We start from the raw sequence: 17,387 nt of genomic DNA on the forward strand, positions 1-17,387 counted from the left end.
AAGAGGAAACAGCAGAGGAGAAGCAGTTTGGCCTGGTAGATAGAGCATGGGCCTGCGAGTCCAAAGGACCTGTGTTCTAATCCCAGATCCTCCACTTGTATGCTGGGTGATCTAGGGCAAGTCACTTCACTTCTCTGTGCCTCAGTTACCTCTTCTGTAAAATGGGGATGAAGACTGTGAGCCTCATGTGGGACAGGGACTCTGTCCAACCTGATTAACTTGTATCTACCCCAGAGCTTAGTACAGTGCCTGGCACATAGTAAGTGCTCAGCAAATACCATAAAAAAAATACACAAGAAAATTCACTCTTCCTGCCTAGGACTTTTCCAAGACTAAAATTAGGGAGACAACACTCTGTTTGATTTTTAACATAGAAAGTCTCAATTCACCAGCATTGTCACCATTAGTTGAGATTTACTGAGGTTTCCTTGGACGGTAGACCATTATACTATTTTAAGTAGCTGTGGTAAACTCAGGAGATCACCCAGAATGCTATACCTGGGTAAACTCCCCCTTCTAGACTGTGAGGAACCATCTCTAAATGTTGCCCGACTTGTACTTCCCAAGCGCTTAGTACAGTGCTCTCCACACAGTAAGTGCTCAATAAATACTATTGAATGAATAAGCTGGTCTGAGAACTGTGAAAAGTACTTTTATTATTAAAAATTCTTATACTTGTAATTTAGTGCTTTAATTCTCTAGGCTTATGGACTCTATAACCTCTCAGATTTATTCAGCGTGCAGGGATCCATTACTATCACTTTTTTGTTTTATTTCTCCTTGCCTTTTATTTGGTTTGGGGGTTCCTATTTTTTTCTTTCCCTATGTGTCTGTCACCAATCCCTTTTTCCCCTTTCTACTTAGACTGTGAGTCCCTTGAGGGATAGGCTTTTCATCTAATTTCCACTCATCCACTCTTTCCCACCACTTAGTACAGTGTTCTGTATTCAAGGAATATCAATCTTTTCTCCCATATCAGCACATGGTGCATGTGGCCAGCAGAATAGAACATAAAGCAAAGTATCGTATACCCTTTGCCTAGGAGAAATCCTCTATTACAATTATGGTCCTTCATCAACTAATTCTTCCCTCAGTCAAAGCAGTATGTAGGACAGGCAGTCTAGCAGTCAGAGTACCAAATTCCTCATTTAATAATGGATAGGAAACTCATTGGCCACCTCTCCATGCACTACAGGCACCAAGAGACTCTAGAGGATAAAGGCTTCTTTATCTCTGAGCAGAACTCACTTCTTGGACTTGCGTGAGGCTCCCGGAACATGGTACCCTGGCTTGCATTTGTACTTGCAAAAAGAGCCCACTTTGTGCTTGTCTTCACGGCAACGGGCAGTTTGCAGCTCTGCGTTGGGGACGAGAGGTGGAGCCAGGCACATGAGTTCACAGAGGGCCTCTGGAAAGGACCACAGCCCATCTTCCATACAGGTCAGAAAACTGTTGTTTCCTGGGGAGGACAGAGAGGACAACAGGCAGGATTAGCGGTAGGCCTGTAGAATGGATTTTAGGCCCCGAACAGAAGTTAGGACTTTTCTTAGGAAAGGATATTCAGTTTGGAGCATTCTTAGTCCCCCTATAAGAAAGAGTTGGGAGACTCCCAACTCTGAACCTGACTGAACTATGGCCACAGAGTCAGACTTGCTGATTGCTTTTAGGGAACCGATCTGCTCACTATTTACAAATAAAAGGAAAAGACAGTGACTTCAGTTTCCCTCTGTCAAGTGATATATTATGACTGAATGTTCTGTCCAAAGTCTCCCTGAGACAATAAAGGGAGAACAGTAACTTGCATTTCTCAACAATCTCCTCCTCTCTTGCTTATTAAGAAATAGTGCTAACAAGCTGCAAAAGACATTTCAAGCTGGAGGGATGTAAGGCACACAGAGGTCAAGTAGAGGGTTTCTCAGTGCTTTACAAAAGTTGGAAGGGATCCCAGTTGTCTCACCCTGAAGATGAGAAAATAATCCCTTTTAATGGCCTATCTCCTTTTCTGCAAACACTGTCCAATTCTACCAGATCCAGAGAATAGTTGTGTGCACACAGGCTCTTTCTCTCCTCCTTCCTCTTTCTCCTTCCCTGTTGTCCTCCTCTTTCCTCCTGCCCTTTTCTGCCTCCTCCCCTCTCCTGTTTTTCTCTTCTTCCTCCTCTTTCTCCTCTTCCATTCTCCTCCTCCTCTGCCCTCTTCCCTTCCTCGTTCTCCTTCACCCCATCTTCCCCTCTTCCTCCTCCTCCTCCCCCTCTCTTTTGCATGATTCATTCAATAAGTGTAGTACAGGCCAGTATCTGCAAACATCCCAGATGCTCCTGTGTTGATGAACTGTGATATTACAAACTCTGGATGGTTTGACGTCAGTGAATGAATTAGGCAGGAGAAAGTGGGTGATTCACTCAGTTTCTATTCTTCACTGGCTATGTGGCCTCAAGATCATCTACACTAAGCCCAGCTCTTTTATTCTTACCTGGGTACTTACTGACTTCCTACTGTTGGATTGTACAGTAGCTTCAGAAGATTTTAGGAGTAAGATGCAAAGAATAGCTTATCCTAGCTCTCCATAATATCAGAACTAGGCATGCTATTGCTGAGTGATCATTAAGGTGTGAATTAAACAGATCCAGAACTCCTTAAACTTAAGAGAACTGCCTTCTTTGGTATTTGCTAGGGAATGGGTCAATTGAGGTAGGTATGCAATTTCAAGAACGTCTCAAATAAAGGAAGATCCTGGAGATAAAGAAGTTGTTGAAATCAGGAGAAGAGTCAAATACAACCATTTGAAGAAAGGGGTGGAGTAGGAGAGGAGGGCAAGTGCTCAGTACACAGCCTCATTGGAATCAATTGGTCATGATCTTCTCTGCCTTTCTATTACAGTAGAATTGAAAGGTTGGAAGGAACGGAGTCTGGAAGAGCACTCCTGAAGTGCAAGACCCTGGCTCACCCCATTCACACAGCCCATATTTTGTAGCAATCTTCACAACATTGCTAAAATCCACCCTTTCTTCTCCATCCAAACTGCTACCATGTTAATCCAAGCACTCATCCTAACCAGCCTTGATTACTGTATCAACCTCCTTGCTGACCTCCCTGCCTCCTGTCGCTACACAATCCCCTACACAAAGAAGGAAGGGGAACACACTTGCATCAATTATAATTAATCAATCAATCAGTGGTATTTATTGAATGCTCACTGTGTGCAGGCCACTGTACTAAGGGATTGGGAAAGCGTGATCACAGAAAGAATGGATGTGAAAGAAAGGGAGATGTGGAGAGGGTCAAGAGAAGAAAGGGTCAATTACCCAAAACCAAAGCATCAGAACGCTCAACAGGCAACAATGGAAGGAGAGAGAAGGGCTCAAATTTGGTGGAGATCCTTCCATTTGGAATCCGGAAGGCATCCAAGCAGAGCAGTGAAGCGGACAAATAGAACAAAGTGCTAGAGCTAGAAGAAACATGAGCCAAGAGGAAAGAAGTGGCTTTTGTATTGCTAGCATTCCAGGGACTCATTCCCAGACACTAAAAACTTCAAAGGGTTAAAGAGAAATTGTATTCCATGTTTGGCAATTCCAAAAAGTATGTCAATGGCTCATTAAAACTGGGCTCACATAGCAAAGGCGTAGGCAAATCTTATCATATTGTGATCACTTAATTGTCCAAAGTTTTTTTAAAAAAGGTCCAAGGGGAATTCAACCAATGGACATCTGTAAGAAAATCTATAAAGGCTGCCTAGAAATTAACTCCTGGGATAGCTAAAACAAAATAAAATCCTGACCAAATTGTCTTCATACTCATGCAAATCAATCAATACCTGTTTTTTTTTCCAAGATTAGCTTTGCAGATCCAACTTCTGAATTTGTATCACTCTGACGGAATTATTTGAATTTTCCTTCCCTCTTAAGGATGGAATTGTCTGCCTATTCCAAGATGGCATTGCCGATGATGAGATTGTACCTTTGGGTATGTCACTGTGAATCTCCAGCAGTTTTTCACAGTGTGCCCATGAAAGTATAGTAATAGTGTGGATTTTCTGATCCTCTGTTATATGGGGTGCTCTGCACCCAGTAAGTGCTCAATAAATATGATTGATTGATTGATTGTGTGAGCATAGATCAGAGACCAGCAACAGCATGACCTAGTGGATAGAGCATGGACCTGGGAGTTAGAATGAACTGGTTTCTAATCTCAGCTTTGACTCTTGTCTGCTATGTGACCTTGGGCAAGTTACTTCACTTCTCTGGCCTCAGTTACCTCATCTGTAAAAATGGGGATTAAAACCATGAGCCCCATTTGGGACAGGGACTGGGTCCAAACTGATTAGTGTGTATCAACCCCAGCATTTAGAACAGTGATTGACACATAGTAAGCACTTAAACACTATCATCTGACACCCAAATCTACATCTCTGCCCCTGCTCTCTCTCCCTCCCTCCAGGCTTGTATCCCCTCCTGCTTTCAGGACATCTCCATCTGGATGTCTGCCCGCCATCTAAAACTAAATATATCCAAGACTGAACCCCTTATCTTCCCGCTTAAACCCTGCCCTCTCCCTGACTTTCCCATCACTGTTGACGGCACTACCATCCTTCCCGTCTCACAAGCCCGCAACCTTGGTGTCATCCTCGAATCCGCTCTCTCGTTCACCCCTCACATCCAATCCATCACCAAAACCTGCTGGTCTCACCTCTGCAACATCACCAAGATCTGCCCTCTCCTCTCCATCCAAACCACTACCCTGCTGGTTCAATCTCTCACCCCATCCCGACTGGATTACTACATCAGCCTCCTCTCTGATCGCCCATCCTCCTGTCTCTCCCCACTTCAATCCATACTTCATGCCACTGCCCAGATCATCTCTGTGCAGAACTGCTCTGGGCATGTTACTCCCCTCCTCAAAAATATCCAGGGCTACCAATCAACCTATGCATCAGGCAAAAACTCCTACCCTCGGCTTCAAGGCTCTCCATCACCTCGCCCCCTCCTACCTCACCTCCCTTCTCTCCTTCTACAGCCCAGCCCGCACCCTCTGCTCCTCTGCTTCTAATCTCCTCACTATACCTCATTCTCGCCTGTCCCGCTGTCGACCCCTAGCCCACGTCTTCCCCCTGGCCTGGAATGCCCTCCCTCCACACATCTGCCAAGCTAGCTCTCTTCCTCCCTTCAAAGCCCTACTGAGAGCTCACTTCCTCCAGGAGGCCTTTCCAGACTGAGCCCCCTCCTTCCTCTCCCCCTCCTCCCCCCTCCATCCCCCCTGCCTTACCTCCTTCCCCTCCCCACAGCACCTGTATATATGTTTGTACATATTTATTACTCATTTATTTATTTTACTTATACATATTTATTCTCTTTATTTTATTTGGTTTATATGTTTTGTTTTGTTGTCTGCCTCACCCTTCTAGACTGTGAGCCCGCTGTTGGGTAGGGACCATCTCTATATGTTGCAAACTTGTACTTCCCAAGTGCTTAGTACAGTTCTCTGCACACAGTAAGCGCTCAATAAATACGATTGAATGAATGAATGAATATCATCATCATCGTCATCATGTATTGCTGCCTGTTCCCTAAGAGGAACCGTTTGAGTTCTCAACCATCTTGACCCAACCTCAGAGGTATGAATTTACCCAACATCTCACTGCTAAAGGGAGTAAGAGGATTTTTCTAAACTCCAGTAAGTTGGTGGGCAAACAAGTTCAGTTCTATGACAAACATCAGTGTCTCTCCAGATGGACGGGCTTGAGAGAATGCCTTATCTTCCCACGCAAACCCTGCCTTTCTCCTGGCTTAACCATCACTGTAGACAGTACCATCATCTTTTCTGTCTCACAAGCCCATAATCTTGGCAATATCATTGACTCCTCCCTCTCATTCAATCCACATATTCAATCTATCACTAAATCCTGTCGGTTCAACCTTCACAACATCACTAAAATCTGCTGTTTCTTCTCCATCCAAACTGCTACCATGTTAATCCAAGCATTCATTCATTCATTCAATCATATTTATTAAATGCCTACTGTGTGCAGAGCACTGTATTAAATGCTTGGAAAGTACAGTTCAGCAACAGAGACAACTGCTACCCAACAACAGGCTCACAGTCTAGCACTTATCCTGTCCAGGCTTGAATACTGAAGCAGTCTTCTTGCTGACCTCCCTGCCTTCTGTCATACTACACTCTGCTGCCCAAATCATTTTTCTACAAAAACATTCAGTCCATGTTTCACCACTCCACAAGAAACTCCAGGGGTTGCCCTTCCACCTCTGCATCAGACAGAAACTCCATATCATAGGCTTTAGAGTATTCAATCACCTTGTCCCCTTCTACCTCACCTCACTGCTCTCCTACTACAACCCTGCTTGCATACTTCACTTTTCTAATGTCAACTTGCTCACTGTATCATGATTTCATCTATCTGGCCACCAACCTCTCACCCAAATCCTGCCTCTGGACTGGAATGCCCTCCCTCTTTATATCCCACAGATGCTACTCTCCCCACAATTAATGCCTTATTGAAGGAACATCTCCAAGAGGCCTTTCCTGACTAAGCCCTCTTTTCCTTTTCTCCCATTCTCTTGTACATCACCCTAATTTTCTCCCTTTATTCATCCCCCAGTCCCGGCCCTTCAGCAGTTATGGGCATATCCATAATGTATTTATTTGTATTAATGTCTGGCTCCCACTCTACACCGTAAGCTCATTGTGGGCAGGGAACTTGTCTGTTAACACTGTTATATTGTACTCTTCCAAGCACTTAGTACCGTGCTCTGCACACAATAAGCTGTCAGTAAAAACAATCGATTGATTTAGGGGAATCATTTAATGAGAAGAAGCATGGATAAAGCATGGGCCTGGGAGCCGGAGGACCTAGGTTCTAATGCCAGCTCCACCACTTGCCTGCTGTGTGATTTCAGGTAAGTCACCTAATGTCTCTGTGCCTCAGCTCCCTCACCTGTAAACTGGGGATTCAATACCTGTTCTCCCTCCTACTTAGACTGTTAGCTCCATGTGGGATGGACCTGTAACTGACCTGATTAATTTGTATCTACCCCAGAGCTAAGAACAGTGCTTGACACTTAATAAGCTCTTAAAAATACATTAAAAAAAGAGGATGGGAGGCCGCAGCAAAGCAGAGCCAAATGGCTTGGTTGGGGTGACCACTTTGGTCCCATGGTTTTGTTTGACTTTGGGAAGCAGTATAGATGGAAGACACTTGTATTCTGTGTTGTGGTTTCCCTATTTGTGAAATAAAGATAAAAATTCAGCTAAGGAAATATATGAAAAGAAGGGCATGGTGTTCTTTAAAAGGTGATAATGAACTATTGACTCAGATTTTTCACAGGGGCAGGGCCTGCTTACAGGCATCATTATTAGGTCTTAGTGGAGGACAAAGAGAAACTGGAAGGAGCAGGATGGTGTGTGGCCTTTTGGCAAGATTGCCTTCGTCAAAAATATTTGGTGAGCACCCCGGTGGGTAGAGCTCTGTGGAGGTTACAAAGGACAGAAAGACCTGATCCCTGCCTTTGAGGAGCTTAGGGTCTAATAGCCACAGCTGGATCACCCCAGCAGGGGGAAAGGGGGAGGCAGGGGAAAGGTATTGATATTCATGTGGAAGTGTTCCTCTCCTCAAAAACCATTCCCTCTTTGGATTTGGATTGTGTTGGGAGGGGCGGGGTGTGGTGAGGCCCTGGAGGGGGCTCCTTGTGCTCAAAAGGAAGTGATGCTATTAGCTTTTACAAATGTCTCTAAGGGCTGCCTCTCCCAGAGGAGCAAGGGGATTTTCTCTGGGGTTTAGAGATGAAGCCTTATCTGTTGTGCAGGGTAAATTTGGACAGCAACCTAAAATGTGCCCATGTGCGGGAGGAGAAGAGGTTTCAGAATAAGGAATATAAATGACCTATTGGAACTCTCCAACCAGTGGTACTCGATTAAGGATATTTTTTTTCATGGTATTTGTTAAGCACTTACTATGTGCCAGGCACTGTGCTAAGCACTGAGGTAGCTATAAGGTTGGAAACAGTTCAAGTCCCTCATGGGCCTCACAGTCTTAATCCCTGTTTTACAAATCAGGTATCTGAGGCACAGAGACATTAAGTGATTTGACCAAGTTGCAGAGCCGGGATTAGAATCCGGGACCTTCTGACTTCCAGGCTCTTGTTCTATCCACTAAGCCATGTCGCTTCTGGTATTTAATAAGTACTCATGGTGTGCAGAGCACTGTACTAAGCAATTGGGAAAGTACAATACAAGAGAGTTGATGGCCACAATCCCTACCCATAAGGAGTTTTCTCCAGAGTGGGAGACCATCCAACTCTAACACAGATAGTGGGAGGTGGGGGCAGCAGACAGAAAAGGAGATGGACCACGAAATTCTTGCAGGCAGGTCAAAGTCATTGTGATTAGAAATCATTATTATTAGCTGTAATAATAAGAATAATGAATGTTAATTCATTCAGCTCCCAACCCTAAGCCTCCTGATTGAGACACAGAGTGTGATTTATGAGTTTAGGTTATTAATACACCTATCATCCTAGGTAACTCAGGAGAGCAAGGATGACTTTAAGGAGTTCATGGTGGATTTGTTTCCAAATTTGCCTTTCATTCCCTCTTCTTCCTAGTTACTATCAAAACTACCCTTGAGCACGCTTCTAGATTTGGGTTTAGCACCAGCCCCAGGTGAAGGAAAGCTTTCTGAGCTTGATTTAAAAGGGAGATGACTAAATCAGCAACAGAAAAGAGCATCATCTCAGAGTAGAGGCTCTGGGCATGCTCTTGCAGAGCTACCAGCAGTGAAGGTTAAAGTTCACTCAGAGGCTGGGCCTAAAGATGAGGCCCAGGCTTGTCTGAGGACCAGGCTGTCCATAAATGCTCAGCCTAGGGCATCTTCTCGACATCGCTTTGCATTTATGCTGTCAGACAGCCCCACTCCAACACACCCGCTGCTCCCCTCCCCTCATCTTGGGTTCATTTAATTAGGCATCACACTGAGGTGAGTGACTCAGGCAATTACCGCTTTGATTCTATTTATTCCCGCTTTTTTCTTAGGGTTGATTTTACAGGGGTCACAGAGGGCAAATTTTACTGTCATCCTCTTCACTGCCTAATGTTTGTGTGTATGTGTGTGTGTTTGCTCACGTGTATGTGTGTGTTTGCGTGTGCCTTTACTTGACATTGAGGGATGCTGCATTACACAAACACAGTCAGTGGAGGAAAATCAGAAGGAAATTAACCTTGAGCGTCAGTAAATCCTTGGCCATACTTTACCTCCCTCAAGTTTTTTCAGCCTTAAAACAACATGGATTCAAAAAAGGGTACATGTCAGTGTTTCCTAGGGCCTAATCCCGACTGCGGGTAGGAGCCCACGATACCTTTCAGCTGGGCCGGGCGGCGACACTGGAAGGAGCACTTCTTGCCGAAAGTGGTGCCTTCGAGGCAGGAGAACATAGCTGGGTAGACGTGGTACTGATCTGGGATCCCACAGTCCACAGGCTCACAGGCCACCTGCTTGTTCCATTTCCCATCTGTGCACGTCATGGTGATGCTGGAGCCCAACTGCAAGGCACAGATCCAGAAGAATGTAGCAACCAGAAGGAGGAGACTCTTAGAAAGCCACTCACTGTCCTTCAGCCCCAACTGCAGTCCTGGTTTCCACTTGTGGCTATCCCTAGCTCAGGATTGCCATCCTGACACATTTCCAACTCCAGCCAGACAGAGACTAGGTTCCTTCCTCAAACTACAGGCTTAGATGAGTACTGAGGACCTGAGTGGTGGTGATATTACCCCACTTTGAGGCTATGCTGAGTCTCTCTACCTCAGGGTACTGTTTGAAGCACTTTAGACATGCTGGTAACCTTTGGATGGGAATCAGTCCTGGGGATCATGCTTCTCAGATCACTGTTCTGGCCCTGGCAGTGAAGCTGAGACAGGCATAACCTCTAAAATTCTTGTAGATTTTGAATGAGAATCGGTCCTAATGAATTGGTCACTACCTCCCACTGTCTAAACTGGTTTCAGTTGCAAGTGACTTCCTGTGACACTTCTTGCCTTACTAAATGGGGCTATTAATGGCTAGGCTGTACTTCATCTCACCTTAAGGGGTTATCTACAGCTGTGTGTTACTATGGTGGAGAAGTAAAATCCTGACTCTATATTTCCCATGGACTCTTTCTCATTTTAAAAGGAGCCCTTGAATGTTTATGTATGGTGGGGGACTTGTTGCTTGTTGTTAATGGTATCTGTTAAGCACTTACTGTGTGCCAGGCACTGTACTGAATGCTGGGGTAGATACAAGCTAATCAGGTTGGACACAGTCCATGTCCCACATAGGACTCCCAGTATTAATCCCCATTTTACAGATGAGGCAACTGAGGCACAGGGAAGTGGAGTGCCTTGCCCAAGGTCACAAAGTGGGAAGGCTACATTTATTATCTTGCATACCATCTGGATGTCATTGGGAGGGACAAAATGAAATTTGGATACCACTCTCTCATTCGCAGTAACCTCCAATGAAACCCAGTGATGACTGTGGGATAGGAATTCTTGCTCTGAAACAGATCTACTTATCTTTCCCTAAACCCATTCCTCCTGTCTCTGTCAATCACACTTCATACTCTCTGCCCCAGAAGCTCATTCATTCATTCAATCGTATTTATTGAGTGCTGACTGTGTGCAGAGCACTGTATTAGGCGCTTAGGAAGTACAAGTTGGCAACATATAGAGACAGTCCCTATCCAACAATGGACTCCCAGTCTAGAAGCTCACAACTGGAGCGTTGTGCTGGACTCCTCACTGTCTTTCAATTCTCATATTCTCATACTGCCAAATCCTGCTAGTTACAACTATTTTATTTTGTTTTTTTTTTAAAGGTATTTGTAATTTTTTAAGCCCTTACTACGTGCCAAGCACTGTATTTGGTGCTGGAGTAGATACATATCAATCAGGTTGGACACAGTTACCATCCCATATGGGGCTCGCAGTCTAAACTGGAGGGAGGAGGATTTAATCCCCATTTTACAGATGAGGTCACTGAGGCATAGAGTTCAGTGACTTGCCCAAGGTCACACAGAAGACAATTGGTGGATAATATCTATATAATATCTACCAGATCCACCCCTTCTTCCCCACTCAAGCAGTTACCCCTGCTGGTCCAAACTCTTCATATTGCACTTTCAACCTTTTTGCTGGTCTCCCTGCTCCAACCTTTCCTCTCTCCACACTATCCTGTACCCTGATGCATGGATCATCTAAATTTAGCTTGACACACTCCTCTAGTAGATAGAGCATGAGCCTGAGAGCCAGAAGGACCTGGGTTCTAATCCCAGCACCACCACTTGTTTGCTGTGTGACCTTGGACAAGTCACTTAACTTCTCTGTGCCTCAGTTCCCTCTTCTGTAAAATGGGGATTAATACTGTGAGCCCCATGTGGGATTGAGTCCAACCCAATTTGCTCATATCTACCCCAGTGCTTAGTACAGTGCCTGGCACATAGTAAGTGTTTAGTAAATACCAAAATTACTACTAATATTATTATCATCATCATCATCAAAATCCTGCATGGGCTTCGGTGTCCCTCACATCAAACAAAATCACCTCACACTCAATTTCATGGCTCTCAACCAACTTGCCCCTTCTTCTGAATCTATCTTCGCCTGCTACCCCTCAGCATCTTCTTTAATCTCCCCTTAAGCTAATCTTCTAATTGTTCCTTGCTTTCACCTTTCTCATCTTCATCCCCTACACAGGGTGTTTCCCAGGAATTAAACTCCCCTACCTCACTATATCCAACAGATCACAGCACTCCTCACATCCAAAGCTGCCTAAAATCCCACCTCCTTCAATAAGCCTTCCCTGATGAGATCCCAGCACCCCAACTCATACAAACCCACCCACCACCTCTATCTCTTAGAGATATTTTTACCTATCCTGCACACCTCTGTATATATGTTATTCAAGTGAAGAGTCAACTGCTTAACTTGCATTACTATATTAATAAATATTTTTATGTCTGCCTCCCATATTAGAGTGTAAGCTCCATGTGGACAGAGAATGTGTTACTTCTCTGTTTTGTACTTCCCACGCACTAAGTACAGTGCATTGTATCCCGTGGGTGATCAATGAATCACATTACTACTACTGTTATGACTACTTCCTCTTACATGTAATTTATTTTAGTGTCTGTCTCCTCTGCTAGATTGTAACCTCCTTTTGGATGGGTACCATAACTGTTCTCCCTATAATAGTCTCCCAAGCCCTCAGTTCAGTACTCTGCTCAGAGTAGGTACTCAGTAAATCCTCTTGATTGACTGACAATTACAACAGTTGTCCAATATAACAAAGTCAAGTTCTTGCCTCCCGGTTGGAGAGCACCCCTTCCTGCCACAGATCTCGAAGTACATTACAGGTATCGAGTGTCCCCATTCCCAGTAAACCTGGGTGACAGTCAATCAATCAATCAATCAATCAATCATATTTATTGAGCACTTACTGTGTGCAGAGCACTGTACTAAGCGCTTGGGAAGTACAAGTTGGCAACATATACAGTCCCTACCCAACAGTGGGCTCACAGTCTAGAAGGGGGAGACAAAGAACAAAACCAAACACATTAACAAAATAAAATAAATAGAATAGATATGTACAAGGAAAATAAATAAATAAATAGAGTAATAAATATGTACAAACATATATACATATATACAGGTGCTCTGGGGAAGGGAAGGAGGTAAGACGGGGGGATGGAAAGGGGGACAAAGGGGAGAGGAAGGAGGGGGCTCAGTCTGGGAAGGCCTCCTGGAGGAGGTGAGCTCTCAGTACGGCCTTGAAGGGAGGAAGAGAGCTAGCTTGGCGGATGTGCGGAGGGAGGGCATTCCAGGCCAGGGAAATGACGTGGGCCAGGGGTCGATGGTGGGACAGGCGAGAACGAGGTACGGTGAGGAGATTAGCGGCAGAGGAGCGGAGGGTGCGGGCTGGGCTGTAGAAGGAGAGAAGGGAGGTGAGGTAGGAAGGGGCGAGGTGATGGACAGCCTTGAAGCCCAGGGTGAGGAGTTTCTGCCTGATGCGCAGATTGATTGGTAGCCACTGGAGATTTTTGAGGAGGGGAGTAACATGCCCAGAGCATTTCTGGACAAAGACAATCCAGGCAGCGGTATGAAGTATGGATTGAAGTGTGGAGAGACACGAGGATGGGAGATCAGAGAGGAGGCTGATGCAGTAGTCCAGACGGGATAGGATGAGAGCTTGAACGAGCAGGGTAGCGGTTTGGATGGAGAGGAAAGGGCGGATCTTGGCAATGTTGAGGAGCTGAGACCGGCTGGTTTTGGTGATGGCTTGGATGTGAGGGGTGAATGAGAGAGTGGAGTCGAGGATGACACCAAGGTTGCGGGCTTGTGAGACGGGAAGGATGGTAGTGCCGTCAACAGTGATGGGAAAGTCCAAAATGCCTGAGCCCAAATTCTATTTTCCTAGCCAACTGACGATGATTCCTGTCTGGATAAGTTAGCTGGATGGGCTCTGAGAAGGTCTGCCTATTCTAAAGCTCAGACAGAATAGCCAGAATTATGAGTTTAACATGTGGGTCATGTATAGAGGGAGATGACAAGTAGAAAAGGGAAATTGATGTTACATGCTCAGCTTTCAGAAAAGTCTCTGTGAGGTGAGGAAATGGAGAGAGAAGAAGCAAGAACTGATAGCTGCAAAACAGAGAGAGAAAAACAGGGAAGAAATGGAAAACCAAAATGATGTCAGGGCTCCAAACCAAAAGAAAAAGATAGTGATGAAATAGAGGAAGAAAGTGTCCACCAGCCGCAACACCAACTGGATGATAATTGTTCTGGGACCCTAGGGAAATTTTATTCATGGTGATGTGGGCCAAATCATGGAAGATTTGAGACACCAAACATAGATCTTGGATTTTGAAAGCAAGAGACTTTTTTTTTTTATCACTACTGCACATCAAAGAGACTTGAAATTCCTTATTGCCAAAGCACCTTAATGGTTTCCGCAGAAGTTCAGACCTGTCTAAATTTGATACATGAATATGTGCAGAATGGGAAAAGCAGTCGACATTTCCTAAAGCCAAGGAATGGACCCAGACCCTTTTTCAAGTGGGGTAGGTGCACATGGAGGCAATACTGGTGGCAAGTTAATTGTTGATCTGAGCTATGCTTTAATCATGATGAGACTCATACAAAGACTACAGCAGAAGAAATCAGTGCCTAATGCTTTGATGTCTATATATATATATATATATATATATATATATATTTATAGATGCTATACATATATATGTATACATATAGAGATAGGAGATAGGTAGAGCCTATCTATCATTATGCAGCTTCTATCCATCTATTTATAGCTGTATAATATCTGTAATATATCTATCCCTATATTTAAGAAACTCTATTTTTTCCTGCCTACAAGACTGGCAGCACTCTTTAATGAGTAAAATGATTTCTGGTCAAAAGATACATTCATGGTAATAATAATATAAAAAAATAATAAATTTGCTCTTCAGGAAACTCATTTCAAGGCAGACGTGCTTTGAGACGGAAACACCGAGGTTGCAAAGTCCCAACTCAGGGAGTTCCGAGATATCATTCCGGAAAACCCCGTCTCCCTTAACCATCTGCTTCACTTTGGTTCTCTGGAACTGCAACCAGCCAATTCCCTCCTCTTTACTTGTTATTAGGATGATTAACTGCAGAATATCCTTAAGTGTGTTGGACTTTCCAGTGAAAAGGGAGAGGGTAGAGCTATTTGGAATTTTGCAGGCCCACTTATGGCTGTTTCAGAAGGCTAAGAGTGGGTTCTCTTACTCTGGTTAGCTTCAAGTGACCAAACGCCCCAGATTAAGCAGGATAATCAACTGGCCTCTAAGATCCCCTTCCAGCTGGGGGGCAGAGGCAGCTGTGATGGCGGGGTGCCCAGAGTTGGGCAGCCAGCTTCTCAGAGCAGTGGCAGGCAAGTGGAAGCTGCAGCTGCTTCTGTGTAACCTCTCCTGACGTCACCGTGTTTCACTGTGACTCCCACCCCATTACTGGCTAGCATCAGCTGTCTGGAGCTGGGCTTCCCTGGCCACTGTGTCTGAGCCCGTTCTGGAAATCACCTACCGGGAAGGAAAAGTGATCGTGCCATCTGAATTGTACTTTCCAAGCACTTAGTACAGTGCTCTGCACACAGTAAGTGCTCAATAAATATAATTGAATGAATGAATCTTTCTAGGATCTAGAAAACAACCTTAAACACCAGGCTAACAACCCAAAATGTATTTTTGCTCTCCCCATCTCCACAGAGAGGAGGGCCCAGGTTTTTGTTCCAGGAAGAAAAGAAAATGAGGTTTCTGAATTGATCCAGCCTGGGGTCCCCATAAGCCCTTCTGGATGTCAATTATGTATGTAGTGTCCAGTATGTAGACAGTACTGTATGTCATAACCAGCAGTGACTTAGGATACCACCTACCTGGAGATATTTTGATTTTGATTTGAATTCTGATGTAGACTCTCTAGGCAGGAAGTCCCATTTCCCACCTTTCCTTAACTCATCTAGTCAGTGGTATTTATTGAGCACTTACCCTGAGCAGATAACCATACTAAGCGCTTGGGAGAATTCCAGAGACAAAGTAACCATGACTCCTGCTCTCAAGGAGATCATAGTCTACTGGAATCTACTCCATCCAGCCTGTGCCACACCGTTCCAACCCCATCGGCTCCAGTCAGGGGAGCAGAGGCCCAGTTTTCCACTGCCCAGCCAGGACCAGCACAAGCAGTGCCTATCGTCTTGAGATTGGAAGACTTCTTTTTCTCCCTCGCAGATGATCAACAAGTCAGCAGATCTGCTCACCGGCTCATGGACTCCTTCCAAAAAATTTGTTCCACAGTTCCACGGCGGCCAGACAAACACCCTTGAATTTCAAGGGTCTGTGAATTTCCAGACCAGCAGATCAGCCTCCAAGAATCCAGTAGCCTTACAATAACAGTGCTTTAAATTGACACCGTGCCTTTCATCCCCAGAGGCCTTGAAGTGCTTTACTAACTTCAGTGTATACAGAGGGATCATCCCGTCACCCAGTGCAGGCCTGCAGCTGCTCCTGTGAGGAGCCCGGAGAATAAATGCTAGCCACAGTGGGAGTGGGCCAATGGAAGCCTGGTTCCCCAAAGGCCAAGCTCCGCTTCCCCCACCGGGCCACGCTCTGAGGCCAAGTCAGCCTGAAGGCAAGCTGTAGCCCTTTCACTGCAAAGGGGCCGTGCTTTCAAGGAACAAAAGAGCCCAGAACCTGCCTCTCTCCTCGGGGAGGTCTTTGCTCTCTCCTGTGACTCGGTCTGACCCTGGGTGAGATCTGATGGGACCACACAGCCTGAGACATAATGGCTCTGGGCTTCAGGTTTGGTGGCGGTGGTTTTTATTAGCTGTCATCTGGGGGCTGCCTCGACGGCCACCACCAGCTGTTGCTGCTCCCCTCCTCTCTTCCTCCCACTCTTCCTCCCAAAATGAGTTTTGCATAAGGAGAGGTTGAAAGAGTAGAAAGGACACGTTCCGGCCTGCCCCACCCCCACCCCCAGACATGCAGTCCAGTGTTGATTAAAACCATTAAAACTTAACTAAAGCAATAAACCCACTTTCTTCGGGCTCTCAGCCGTTGGGCCTTGATTAAAGTCCCTCCTCCTTCCCAGGGCCCATGAGCTCGTCTGCGCCTTCTTCGGGAGACGCTTCATGTGTGAAGTTTCCTTCCCTTAAAAATGAACAGCTGTGTGCACCCTTCCAAGTCCTCTTCCACCACTGCCCACTACTGTGCTCCTAATTGAACCCACATGAGCACCGCTTTCTTTTCCTGGCATGATTGATGATGCTTTTGCACAATGCTATGGAGCTGCTGGGTTTTAAATAACACCTCTCGGCTGGAGCGGCATCAGGGAGGGGGGAATGGCGGCAGCTACAAACCAAGCCGATTGAGGCAGAGGGAAGGAAAGGGAAGGGAGGGGATGGAGGGGGCACCGTGAAAGAAAGGGCAGAGGAGGACAGAGGAAAGTGGGGAAGGGATGAAAGACATAGTGGTGATAGGGCAGGGGGGCAGAGAAGCTAAGCATGAGAAGAAGGAGGGATGGGCAGGGAGGATGGCCCCAATAGGCAAGGGCTTGTGGATGATTCAGCAGCTCATGTGGCTCTCTGCAGGGCCTGGGTGGATTAGGGGAAGACCGTTGCCACAGCACCAAGGATGCCCATTTTGGGGGTTATGCCTCATTTCCCAGAATCCTAGATCCTCTCGCTAGAAAGGTCTCGAGAAGTCACTTCATCCAAGCCCCTGACTCAACGTAGGTGAGTGATGAAACCGTCCAGAAATGAGACTTGTCTAATCCAGTTTTCAAAGATCTCCAGGAATGGAGACTCCACAGTTTC

General features: G+C 45.5%; 1 protein-coding gene across 1 annotated transcript in view; it reads right to left on the minus strand.

The window, feature by feature from the left end:
* Positions 1-17,387, minus strand: part of PAPPA (pappalysin 1) — a 287,178-nt gene that overhangs the window by 60,854 nt on the left and 208,937 nt on the right. Inside the window, exons 15-16 of the mRNA XM_038745960.1 lie at positions 9,364-9,547; positions 1,249-1,459 (exon numbers count right to left, since the gene is read on the minus strand). Coding sequence (XP_038601888.1) covers positions 1,249-1,459; positions 9,364-9,547 — 395 coding nt within the window. The remainder of the gene's footprint in view (positions 1-1,248; positions 1,460-9,363; positions 9,548-17,387) is intronic.

Source organism: Tachyglossus aculeatus, chromosome 4 (assembly GCF_015852505.1).
Source record: "Tachyglossus aculeatus isolate mTacAcu1 chromosome 4, mTacAcu1.pri, whole genome shotgun sequence".
Lineage (NCBI taxonomy): Eukaryota > Metazoa > Chordata > Mammalia > Monotremata > Tachyglossidae > Tachyglossus > Tachyglossus aculeatus.